At 35.9% G+C, this 13,961-nt stretch overlaps 1 protein-coding gene across 5 annotated transcripts in view; it reads left to right on the forward strand.

The window, feature by feature from the left end:
• The window catches only part of PTPN4 (protein tyrosine phosphatase non-receptor type 4), a 230,079-nt gene that overhangs the window by 174,136 nt on the left and 41,982 nt on the right, over nt 1-13,961 (forward strand). For all 5 annotated transcript variants that reach the window (XM_032412092.1, XM_032412078.1, XM_032412100.1 and 2 more), the window contains exons 14-15: nt 2,249-2,374; nt 5,162-5,320. In XM_032412092.1, the coding sequence (XP_032267983.1) occupies nt 2,249-2,374; nt 5,162-5,320 (285 nt within the window). The remainder of the gene's footprint in view (nt 1-2,248; nt 2,375-5,161; nt 5,321-13,961) is intronic.

Consider the following 13,961-nt stretch of genomic DNA (forward strand, 5'->3'; position numbering starts at 1 on the left):
TTGTGATGACCTGAGACCTGATGCATATCTACCAAAATACTCTCATGGTTTTAGCAATTGTTGAGTTATTCTGTTAAATTATTAGAGAATTCTAGAGTTCTTGTCCACTTCTTAGAATTTTAATTGGTGGTATATAGATATAAAAGATTTCTTCTTAAAGTTTCAATGTAAGGTGATGTTTTCAGCAATAATAAATAAATTATTTTTTCCCCCCAGTATATCTCCTCTTTGAAATGCTTTCACACTTTTTCAATTGTTGTATAAAATCTAAGAAGAAAAGCAAAAGAATGTTCACATGCAACAGAAGAATAAAGTGCCATGGTCAGAAAATATATTTACCACATTGCAAACACTCTGATGAAGTGTGGTATTTTTTTCTCTGAAATTTCCACATTCAACAGGAAACATAGACAGCAAGCTTGAGTGGGTGGGTCTCTGAGGTTAAAGCTGTTAATAAAACACTTGAAATTTAGTTTTAAAAAACGCAGAGCATTTCCAACCATGTTTAGTTTATTAACAACAGTAAAGTGTTCTGATGCTCTATACTGGGTGAGTATAGCTAGATTTTTTCCTCCTTCAAATGATTTTTTCCCTCTCTTTGAAAACGAAAGTAGTTGATCTATGATTATGAACTCCTGCAGTTTACATTTAGTAGTCTAATATATGGGAAAGAATAGCTTGTTAACTTTGAGAATTGGCTAATAGAAGAGCAGTAAATGCTAAGGTTTCTTTTAGTACTCTTCATTTTAAAAATCAAATGCATGAAATACTCTTTTTTTTCCATCTTATTGTGACTAAAGGAATATGAGTTTGCACAGCAATATTAGGATGTTGGGCTAAATGGTGTCCTGATTGTCTTCAAGTAGGAAAACCCTATAATTTGAACTCATGATAATGGGAAATGTTTATCCTTATATTACTTTGAATTCATTTATGAAAAATGAGATCTGAGCCAGTGCCTTTTTTTTTTTTTTTTTTTAAATCAATAGCATTACAGCTGTTTTAGGAAATGATGTTCTTAAATTAAGGAGATGTCATTCGGCCAAACTAAAAAAAGGTTTTGGCTATGAATACCCAAAATGATGGGGCACTTGTGTGGTTTGGATTCATAAGTAATTTAAGATACTTGTGGTTTAATTAATAGACTAAAATATTGCACTGAAAATTTAGATACTCATAAATCATAAAATGCAGGAGGTAGGGAAGGACCTAGGGTCATACATTGTACTGGTAAATTTAGATATTTAGACATAGATACTTACATGCTTTGTCTCATGAAAGGTCAAAACTAGTACTCTCTACTTATCATTATTTTAATGCTTTGTACTATATCTATAAATTTTATTGAGTATTCTTGGTGTTACCATGCTTTTTAGTCCAGTCAATTTCTATGTGCTTCAGTGAATTTATTAGTGAAATATAAAACTATCAGCTTACAAGATTATTTATTATGTGTTTTTATGTAAGTAGTGTAATTCCTTATATTAACCTTCATATTAACTCTTCATGTCAAAAAGTAGATGTCATACATTTTCCATGAATTTTGGCCACTATAGAAATTTGAATATTTTTTAATATTCTACAAAGGTCCGTATCTTTTCTGAAAAGATTACTTAGTTCTCATCTTCATCACTGTGGTAGCTGACAATATATAGATAGGTAATAAAACGTAGTCTTCTACTCCTTACCACAAGACAGAATGTTAACCTAGATGTTTTTTAAAAAACAAAACAATTCACTAGCCTACTACTATATGTAAAATGTAAAAAATTATAATATACATAATTATCATTTTTCACCCCGTCCTCTATTAAGGTAGAGGATCAGGGTGTAGATTTAAGGGTATTTAGAAGATAATATGCTGGCAATTGTTTAATACATCACAAGATGAGCTAAAGTTTCAGAAACTCTGGAATAGGCAATATTTATAATGTTGCTATAAATGAGGTAACTTGGTAGCCAGCTACTCCTTTGCTTTTTTCCTTTCTTTTCTTTTTCTCCTCTTCCCTATTTTCTCTTAAGTATGTCTTAAGATATACTCTTAGCATGTCTTTCCTTCCTTCTTCATACAAAGCAGATTTAATTTCTTAGGAAATTATGGGGTAAATAGCCACTAAATGCATTAATTTCTTTTAAGTAAACTATGTTTACTCATCTAGAATATGATCTATTAAGACAAATTCTAAGATTTGGTTTATAGTTGAAGGTATAAAAATAAAAATTTTTACATATCAAATTATTTCTGCAGATCCCCAAGTAAGCCCTTGGCACGGAAATTAATGGATTGGGAAGTGGTAAGCAGAAATTCAATATCTGATGACAGGTTAGAAACACAAAGCCTTCCATCACGATCTCCACCTGGAACTCCTAATCAGTAAGTACAGACTGACTGTAGACTTGCCTGAAGATCAAAATATGTAAATCTTCACATTTAAATATCTTAGTCAAACATGATTTTTGTTGCTCCAGAGCATTATTTCCTCATAGCCTGAAGCTTACTGCATAATTGGCATGGAAAAGTCTCATCGAATGAGGGAGTAGAACATTGAACAAGGATGCTCACTTTCCTGTACAGAGTGGGTCTCTAGCCAATAAATCAAGATCTATTAGTAATAGAGTTAAAATCTGGAAATGTGGTTGTTACTGACATAATCCTTTTTCATGTGGCTCTCCAGAATTCCTAGGGAAGCATATATTGTTTGAAAATGCTAAATGATTGTGATCATCTTACCTAACCTCCTACCCCAGCTGTTCCACCACTTTCTTTGGTCTGGAAAAAGGGGTTTCCAACATAAGCTCCCACAAGCTTAGCCATATCTGTGCTAAGAAGCCTGTATTACTCACCACTTACTGTTTATATACTTCATTCTAGTATTTCTCATAAAAACTATGCTTTGGTATAGATAATAATAAGATAATCAACTTGTACTGGCTGAAGATGTTAATTTTATAATGTATTAACAAGTATATTGTGTATAATATATGTATGTAATTAAATAATGATAAACAGATGTCAGTGTATTCATAGACTTTGTTCACCCAAAAGGTTGAATATAAAATATTTGAGTTTTGGTGTGGAATATAATATTTGAAGTAGTCTAACTTCAGAAATATTTTAAACACATTAATATCCAATAAGTGTGTACTACATTCTACTTCTTTAAAAGATTTTATTTATTTATTTTAGAGAGCACAAGCAGGGGAAGGAGCAGAGGGAGAGGGACAAAGTAGACTCAGGGCTGGACAAGTAGACTCAGCACTGAGCCCAGAGCCTGATGTGAGGCTTGAGCCCATGACACCGAGATCACAACCTGAGCTGAAATGAAGAGTTGGACACCCAGCCAACTGACCCACCCAGGCGCCCCTGGACTAAATTCTAAAAGTTGTGTCACCAGTGGGTGTTTTTCAGCCCAAGAATAAACTTTTACCATAACAAAAGTAAAGTTTGGTTTAGAGAACATTACCTCATACCTGTGTGTCTTCCTAGCTGCTAAGCTGCTAAAAAAGTAGACTCACAAGTTTTTCTCTTACTAATTGCAGATTGCTAAATCATCTTTCTTTATAAAATACTGCATATATTTGGAGGTTAATGAACTATTTGAAGAAAATCCAGAACCATCTTTTTTGGTCCATTTTCCAGCCATCCATTTCTCCATTTGTTACTAGTACCACTAAATAATTAGAGCAGATTACAGAAGACAGAGGAAAGATGATTGAGTTAATTAATTAGCAGTAGCTCTGATTAAATTTCCCAGGTGATGAAACAGTTTTAGATATGATCTGAAAAGTTTTTTTTCTCAATTCTAAAGAGACAATATAGTGTGATGGTTAAGAGCATGGGCCCTGGAATCACTGAAAGTTTAAACTTTGAGCAAGTTAATTCATCTCTTTGTCCCATTTTCCTCATCTACAAATTATAGTAAGTGTCTTTCTTGTAGTATTGTTACAAGGGTTAAATGAGGTGCTTAGAACAATGCCTAGCACATAATAAGTGTTCAAATGTGAGCTGTCATAATTAATAATAATGAAAATAATAATTCATGTGACTGTCACTTATGAGGATGGAAATATGTTATACATTATTTATTTTTAGGAATTTTAAGAAGTCCCATAAATAAAAACTTTTATAAGGATTAAAAAAGAACACACACCGGAGATATTTCTGAATTATTTATCCTCTCCCTTTACTTTATACAGGTATACCTTGGAGATATTGCAGATTTGGTTCCAGACCACTGCAATGAAGCAAGTCACTGAATTGTTTCTCTTTCTTAGTACATATAGAAGTTATATTTACACTCTGCTGTATTCCATTAAATGTGCAATAGCAATGTGTAAAAAATCAGTGTGCATGCTTTAATTAAAAACACTTTATTACTAAAAAATGCTAACTACCATCTAAGCTTTCAGTGAGTCATAATCACTGATCACAGATTACTGTAACAAAAACAGTAATGATAAAGTCTGAAATAATGCAAGAATTACCAAAATGTGACAGAGACATGAAGTGAACAAATGCTGTTGGAGAAATGGCACCCAATAGACTTGCTCCATGCAGAGTAACTGCAAACCTTCAATACGTTTTTTAAAAAAAGAAGAGGGACACCTGGGTGGCTCAGTCAGTTGGGTGTCTGATTCTTGATTTTGGCCCAGGTCATGATCTCGGAGTTGTAGTATCAAGCCCCGCATCAGGCTCTGGACTCTCTGGGGAGTCTGCTTGAGATTCTTTCCCTCTGCCCCTCCCCTGCTCATGCACTCTCTCTCATTCTCTGTCTCTCTAAAAGAAATAAATCTTTTAAAAAGAAGAAGAAGCAATAAAGCAAAGTGCAATAAAATGAGGTATAAATGCTCTAATCCTGTAAATGCTGATTAAGACACTAAGTTGTAGTGACTAAAGCCTTCAGACATTAAGGTTGGTAGATATAATAGATTGAACAGGTAAAACTCTTGTGGCAGATCACTGACTGTAGTTCAGATCTTAGACTTCACTTTCTGTTTGGTATTCTTTCTGTTTGAATCATACTATCTTTGTCAGAGATTTTGCTTAGTCAGTGTGGTTAGTGTTAAAACATATACCCACTTTCTAATGTAATCAAATAAGAAACTGGAAAAAGTTGAATTAAACCACATTTTCACTCAATTTTTCTTCCTCTTTATGTAGTCGAAATTCTGCATTCACACAAGAGGGAACCCGGTTACGACCATCTTCAGTTGGTCATTTGGTCGACCATGTGGTTCACACTTCCCCAAGTGAAGTATTTGTGAATCACAGATCTCCATCTTCAACACAAGCTAATAGCATCGTTCTGGAATCATCACCGTAAGACCTTTTTCATTAGCTTCCTTCTTATAAATAATAATACCCCAGGGCGCCTGGGTGGCTCAGTTGGTTAAGCGACTGCCTTCGGCTCAGGTCATGATCCTGGACTCCTGGGATCGAGTCCCGCATCGGGCTCCCTGCTCAGCGGGGAGTCTGCTTCTCCCTCTGACCCTCCCCCCTCTCGTGCTCTCTCTCTCTCTCTCTCTCTCATCCTCTCTCTCTCAAATAAATAAAATCTTTAAAAATAATAATAATAATGCCCCAGATTGTTTCATTTGAAATAATCTGGGAAGTTAGGGTATTTGATAGAAGCATTTATTTATGCAGTGTTTTAAAACTTTTATGTATTTGTAAATGTGCTTATTTATTCCTGAGAGTTCTTTGTATTCACCTCCCAACCCTCCACCCGCCCCCCCAAAAAACCCTCTTATTTTGTTGACTTAGTATGTTCTTAAACCTTTAGTTTCTGCAGATAATGTAGCACTGTGGTCAAGCAGTAAAATACTAAAAGGTAGAGTTTTCTTAATATTTTTCAGGAAGGGAACCATAAGAATGAATAGACAATGTGGGAAAAATTAAGTAGCAAAGGAGAACTAAGTAAGATGACCATCATACTGAAAATAATCTTTTTTAAAATTCGTTCCTACCTCATATTACATACTGGTATATAAATTCAGCTTCATAATTCAGTATTTATACCCCATCAGTTTAATGCACAACATGCTTACCCTCACAATAACATGCAATGTCTTGATTTATTGGTTTATATAATGCAGTTAGTCCATATGCAATAAAAACAGTGTGAGAATTAGGGGAAAAAAGTAAAATTCTTTATAAGGCACATAGATAAGTAAAAAGATTAATGTTGAGAAGAAGGAAGGGGTATAGGATGTAGTGACTGTGATCAGGGCTGAAGAAAGAAGGGGTCTGAGAGTGATGGGTGGAAGAGTAGATGGACTGATTAGCAAAGCAGGTGGGTATAGGAGCTTCAGAACATGTGACAAGATATAGAGGAGGTGTGGTTGTCCTCACTATAGGGCCAGCCAAGGAAGACTGGCTAAGCTATTAAGACAAGTGGAATTTTAGTCTCGGTAACATATCTTGGTAAAATAATTTGATTGTGTGTGTACAGTAAAAAGGATGGAGGAGTAGGAAGGACACATACTACACAGTGACACATGTGGAGAATGAGTTGACAGGAGACAAGGCTGGTGGAGATTTAATTTCTTTTAAAGATTTATTTATTTGTCAGAGAGGGAGCGCTCGCTTGCTCACAAGCAGGGGGAGTGGCAGGCAGAGGGAGAGCTGAGCAAGGAGCAGGAAGCGGGACTCAGTCCCAGGACCCTGGGATCATGATCTTAGCCAAAGGCAGATGCTTAACCAACTGAGCCACTCAGGCATCCCTAATTTTTGATTACTTTAAAAATTATCATTGTATACTTTGATTTTTAATAATTATATATTTTCTAATTCTAAAACTTTAAAAAGTACAGTAATTAAGCACATGATCGAGATGTTAATTGATTAAATTTGAAAATGATATACTTTTAGCACATAGAAATAAACCATATAGAGGAATCTCAAAAGCCCATCTTAATGCAGAACAAAACAATATAACTCCCAGGACCTAACCAAATTATCTCAGTCCATTTTTGAAGAGCCCTTTTCATACAGACACACATATATGTATACATACACATAAAATTGAGTATCTCTATATGTACATTTTATAGGTTCATCAATCCATAAAAAAAACCTTTGTTCTGGTTTCCTGACCTTAAATGGAGATGCAAGTTCAGGACAGTTTGGCATTGTGCAGGTTTTGCTTTCCCATCCTGATCCACAAGAATTTCAAATGCTTGGACCTTTCTCTTCAGACATGTATTTTATGAGGCTTATGTGTTTGTATTCAGTTTTGAAATCTCTTAACACTGCATTTAAAATTCAGCTAGTTTTAAGCTTAAGAATGAGAGAGGTCTGAAAAGATAAGCTTAATGATAAACGAATAACTTACATTAGTTGCTTACAGTCAGCTTCAGAAATTATCTCACTGTTCCAAGACAACTCAATGAAATAGGAAAGACGTGTAATCCCCATTTTGTAGACGAGAAAGCCACACTTAACAGGACTTGTCCCAATTTACATAACTAAAAGTCAGGTCTTCCCTACCTGAGCCAACCAGCAGAACTTGGTGTCTAAGACAAGGCTTTGTTAATTGATCAGTTGGTTGGTTGGTTGCTTGGCTGGCTGATATTTGCAATCCAGAGAAAATATTTTACAACTTGGAATCCATAGGTTTTAGTTTTGGCTAAATGTGGAAAGAATTTGGACAATGTGTTGGATGAAGCACAGAGCATTTCAACATGTATTGAAACAAATCTTGAGATCATCTCACCAGTTCCCTGTTTTTTGAGTACAGGGCCTTTGAGATGAAACCTGGGTCCAGACCTCAGTCACTTGGTAAGGTCACCTGCTTCACAAGGAGAAAACACTATTAACTCATAGGTGTGTTTATTATGGAAACAAATAGGAGTTTGTTTGTACTGCTTAGAATAAAGTTACCATTTTTAGGCAGGGGTGATTGGAGACTACAGTCTGCCATTTCCTTCCTTTCTTTAAATGTTTCACAGAAAACTAGACTGTTTCAGTTTGTGATTTTCTGAGAAAAACAATAACCCTCAATTAATGTGAAAATACTTAACAGGTGTTTTAGTAAATTCACACCACAAATATTAATATACTGCCATTAATATGTAACAGGGAAGCTGTAGAAACGTCCGTTTCTACAAAATCATCACGAAGCATCTGAGTTGGGTGGTTAAGATTTTATTTTTTATTTTCATACAAATTGCTAAAGACAGCAACGTTGAGCTGCTTTGACTGCAGAATAAGCTGCTTTCACTGCTGCTATTGAAGCATTCATGAGGAAATTTAAAGCTGACTGGACTGAAATAAATCAGCAAAGTTTTTGCCTACCTGGCTTCATTGACAGTTTTAACAAATCTTTTGTTGCTATGTTACAATATATTGCTCTCTTGACAACAAAGTGCACTTTAACATTTTCATTATTTGCTCTTCACTTAACATTTTTTAAAATGTCAAAGTTGAGGATAAGCAAGTTATTTGTATTGAAAAACCCCAATATGAGAGTTGGGCATTGGAACACTCTTAAAATTATATTCCCATCTCCCCTTCTCCTTTCTTAATGTCCAAAAGTTTATACAGGTAATCTGTCCACAAAATTTTTTGTGTGGGTAAATTTTGAACATTATGTTTCAAGCTCTGGTCCCATTCAACGCCCCCTCCCATCATTTTAGGCAAATTATTGGTTTTAAGTATATTAAAACCATTGAGTTAGAAATACATTCTCAATTAAAGTAAAAATACATGTTATTAGAGCACAGATCTCTATTGATCTTGCATTCTCTCCATTTAAATATAAGTCGTTTTTATTAGAACTTAAAATACAGAGCAGTATTACCACTTACAACCAAATGGCATGATAGAAGATAGTCGTGTTCAGGATGTGCTCTGATAAGTTCTGTTAAAGCCTCAGATACTGTCAGGAGGGTTGCTTAGCTTTTGTATATTTTATATACTGGCTTCTGAGAAGCATTTTATTTGGAGAAGAGTTTACTGCTACGTAGTGTTTGGAAACCTCTGAGTTAAAAGAACTTTGCTCCTGCCTTTTACAGTTGTTTTGTTTAAAGTGCAACTATAGCATAATGTTCAGAGCACAAGCTCTGGATTCAGGCTGGGTTTAAGACTTGGTTCCACCACTTCCAGTTATGTGACCTTGGGTGAGTCATTTTATCTCTGTAAGCCTCAATTTCCTCACCTGTAAAAAAACAGGATGATAATATTTACCTCATAGGGTTGCTGTGAACAGTAAATGAGATGTATAATTTCTCTGTTAAGCAGAGAAAAGGTGCTTAGTAGATGTTAACTATAATAATTATATAATTCTGGTTAATTTGGGGGGATATACTGGCAGCCTTTAAGAATATTATCAGCCATTTATCTGTCTTCATGTTTGAAGTATAGATGTCTGGTCAAATACAATGAGGAATTCTCCAAATTCTTAGCTTTATCCTTAGGCCCTAATCACAAGAGACTCTACAGATTTCATAATCCTGAAATATCAAATCCATTTCCCTGAGCCATTTTGCCTGGACTGTCCCTGTGTAGTCTTTTCTAGTGAGTCACCACAGCTTTGTCCGCACTTCATCAATTCCTTTCAGTTAGTCTTTAAAGATTTGCCTTCACTTTGCTCCTCTGAGCTACTACCAGTGAAAACTTAATGTCCGCACTCAGCTTAACCCAATTCCCATGCCAATCTTGATCAAGTCTAGCAACTTACAGTTGACCCTTGAACAACATGGGGGTTAGGGACACCAACCCCTATATAGTTGAAAATTCACATACAACTTTTGACTCCCCAGAAACTTAACTACTAATAACCTGTTGTTGACCAGAAGCCTTAGTGAGAATATACACAGTTGACTGACACATATTTTATATGTTACATGTAATATATACTATATTCTTACAATAAAGTAAGCTAGAGAAAAGAAAATGTTAAGAAAATCATAAGGAAGAGAAAATACATTTACAGTACTGTACTGTAAAAAGTCCACATGTATGTGAATTGGCAGAGATCAAACCATGTTGTTCAAGGGTCATCTGTATTATGGATTCTGCAAATACCAGACCGCTCCAGGACAAGGAAGTAAAAGAACCAAAGGAGGTATGATGGGAGGAGATGACCGAGCCATGGGGATTCAGAGGGCACACTGTATTTGATGCTGTACTTGTGGCAGCAAGACTAATTATGTAGGTCGCTGGGCTACTGTAGCTGCAGTATACCTGACCTGCTCTCCACCTCTGGCAGATGTCTCCAGTACTCACTTTGGGAGCTAAGGTCGGGGACTTGGAGTTTGGTTGAAACCAGGCATTTCAGGTCTGGGACCTTGATTCTGAAATAGATTCCTACTGATACAGTAATACGACATTTTCAATTCTATTACCATATTTATCTTATCCCTGAGAGTTTATATGCACTTTTTAAATTTTCTTGAGCATTAACTAATAATCAGTCTGCAGTGGTGTTTACTTTGAAATACTGTGAATGTCACTATAAATTAGCCAACATGTCAAGAAGTCTGAATTTTGAATCAGAATTTTATCTACATTTTACCTAGTATAAGTAAAGTATAGTAGGGTTACTGCCCAGTGAGAACTTGGATAGCATTAGTGACTGTAGTTGAATGAGACATGAGCTCCTGGTATGCATCTTAGAACATTAGAATCTTAAAATGAGCCATCAGTCTTGGCAAGTTTGTATTACCATGTAACAAGAAAATATGGGTTTTGTTTGTTTTCTAGTCTTAAATTTTAATAAACTTTATTCTTCTATGAGTGGTATGTATATACAGTTGAATCTTCAGCATTGTTTTTTTAATTCACAATTTTCAGGGTTTACTTTGCCTGTTTTTCTTTTCTATAAGTAACAAAATAATCCCTTTAGGTTTATACTTCTTTCTATATCCTCCTTGTAGCAGATCTTTTCTAGTTCCCATCTTTAAAGCCAAAGGATTACCTTTACTTGTAAGATGTCAGCCAGAGCTCTGATGCCCACTTTTTTCCTTGGTTCCTATCTCCCTAGTCCTGTCTGAACTATCTGATAGATGCTGGCTTTCTCTTTAAGTCATAGGTCCCTTCTCTCAGGGGAATTATTTCTAATGTGGCTGTGTTCCACTGTGCTGCCTGGTTGTTCTTCCAAAGTATATGATATCTGTTTATTCTTTTATAATTAGCAGGTGTGGGGGAGGTTGTTTTGTTTTATTTTTACCTAGAAATAGTATCTTTTTTTAGAACTGGTCTGTTTTATGAAATTATTTTAAATGTATTATAATTTCTAATTATAATGCATGGATTGCTTATGAAAGTCATCTTCCTAGATAATTGAGTAAGTAATAAATTAACTATACTCATAATCTCTACATTAGATATGAAGTAGGAAGTTATTTGTTATCATAAATTGAGTTAATACACTTGGAATATGTCTTAAAATGTAATTGATAACCTTTGTTCAAAATGAGAATTTCAGTCTGTGCTGACATCCTTGATTACTTTGATAGACTGTATTAGATGGAGACACAAATAAATATATAGATATAGATGGAGTGTGGTTATTGGATGTGGAGACATAGAAAGGACAGTTACTGGGATTACTGGGAGAGTACATAGTTTATAAAAGCTCCCAGACCAACCTATCCCTCTACAACAATCTGACATCTGGAGAGCCTGACCATCACTCTCTGAGAAGTTATTCTAACAAGAAAGTTACATAAAACAATGAGAGAAGGCAGATAGCCCTTTTCCTGAAATCTGAAATTACAGTGTTCTTTCCTGTGTTCTGTCTTGACTAATCCTCTCAGTGCATGCTGCATTCTCCTCACCTTTTCTTTAGAACTTGGCTTAAATCCCATCCCAAGCCTGTGTGCTTGGCTCTCTTCCTTTCTGTGTTTTCCTGCAGACTTTGAATGTTTAAAGGGGAGGTTATACTCAAATACCTACTGGAATCTCACAAGTAACCCTGGGTGGGATTTATGTGGACTGGGATGCCCATGGCCCAATCTAAAGGCAGCAGCTCATTCTTGGCTTTGACCAACGGTAATGCAGTTTTATTTTTTCCAGAGCTTCCAGATTTTCCATTCTGGAAATCCAGATACATATGTAATTTTTTAAATGTAGCCAATTAACTCCATTTTATAAAGAAAAAATAATGGGCCAAATGTATGTTGGCCAAAATTGGCCCACAAGCCATGAATTTGCAACCAGTGTTTCTTCAGGACAATGATTTCTAATTAGCAATGCATAATAAAAATCACTTCTGGAGCTTTTTTTTTTTACTATATATGCCTAATCTTTAGTGCCAGTAATGTAGCTTGAACAGTTTTAGCGGAATGTCCCATAATGTCAGTACTATCCCTCTCTTGTAACTGAGCATTGCCACTGTTATACCCATAACAGATTTGGCTCACTTAAGATGTTGCTTTACAGATCAGGCTTGAGTTTGTCTCTGTTGTATATTTTAGAACTGTTATATATTAGGCTGTTGACTGGACCAAGAATAAAGTAAGTTGCTCTAATTCCATTCCCTTCTGATCTCAACCTTATACTATGCCCTATAGATCTGTAGTTTTGAGGCTGTTTCCTGGGTGTGATAGCTATATGCAAAACTAGAAAAAAACTTTCTATTCACCTGGCCTACATGGTTATACTTAACCCTAAGCAAGGGATTGAGACCTATTGATTGGTAGATGTGGAGTCCAGTGACTTCTGGTTTTTGTAAAGTCTTGGAGGCTTTTGATAACTGCTTTTTAAAAATGTCACATCTATGAGGCTGTGCCAGGGAATGTCCATCTTTGTGTCCTAATCCCTTCCGGCAGGCCATGTTTGAGGTCCATGTCTCTATTCTCATCTGTGGGAACATTTTTCTGGATTAGCAACACTTGAATGTATTGGATCTTAAAGGCTTGGGCTCTTGGCAGTTGAAACTAGTAGAATAAAAACTATTGTGTTTGGGGCGCCTGGGTGGCTCAGTTGGTTAGGCAACTGCCTTCAGCTCAGGTCATGATCCTGGAGTCCCAGGATCGAGTCCCAAATCGGGCTCCCTGCTCAGCAGGGAGTCTGCTTCTCCCTCTGACCCTCCCCCCCTCATGTGCTCTCTCTCTCTCATTCTGTCTCTCAAATAAATAAATAAAATCTTTTAAAAAAAAAACAACAAAAAACTATTGTGTTTGGTACCTGGAATCCCTGACCATGAAGGTAGACCTCAAAGAAGGCTTTGCTGAAAAAGAGAGGTATGTTCTTTGGTGCAGTCCTTACAGACTTCTCAGAATTTAGAGTATTTTGTTCCCTAAAGACTTCTATGTAGAAAGTTAGACTGTGTGGGCATTATGGTTTTCCTACTTATTTAATGATTAAGTTTTATGAAAATTCGGAATGACTGTATTTTCTCTTAAGAGAAACTTCCCTGGAGGACCATACAGTTAAACCATTTATTATTAATCCTGGCTGACTTCCTTGGCACTAATAAAATTTTTGGCTTCATTCCCTGTATCTACCAGGTATTTAGCAGTGAGCCTCTTAAGTAAGCTTCACACCTTCTCTACCTAGGGAGAGCATATGTATCGAAGAGCCACTCTGACTCTAATTTCTGAATCCATTTTCTTGTGATAAACGATGCTGTGGTAGCAAATTACCCCAATTTATAGAGACGTATAACAACAAAGGTTATTTCTTTCTTACATTATATGTACATCATGGATCATCTGTGGCTCTACTCCATGTCATGTCCATTCCAGGACCCAGACTCTTGTTTGGGGCATGGCTATTCTGATGGCCAAGGAAAAAGAGAAGCATAATGAATCATGAGCTGTTTCTTAAAGTGGCCTTTCAAAACTGACCACTTCTACTCACATTTCATTGGACAGAGAAAGTCATATGGCCAAGCCTCACGTCAGCCGGAGAGGGTGGAGACTGATTTTTGAACAATAATACAATCTAATGCAGTTGCAGTTCCTCAAGACCTTACGGCTTGTATCTTAGGTATCTGTTGTCACTCAATGAAATC

Source organism: Phoca vitulina, unplaced genomic scaffold (assembly GCF_004348235.1).
Source record: "Phoca vitulina isolate PV1807 unplaced genomic scaffold, GSC_HSeal_1.0 scaffold1, whole genome shotgun sequence".
NCBI lineage: Eukaryota > Metazoa > Chordata > Mammalia > Carnivora > Phocidae > Phoca > Phoca vitulina.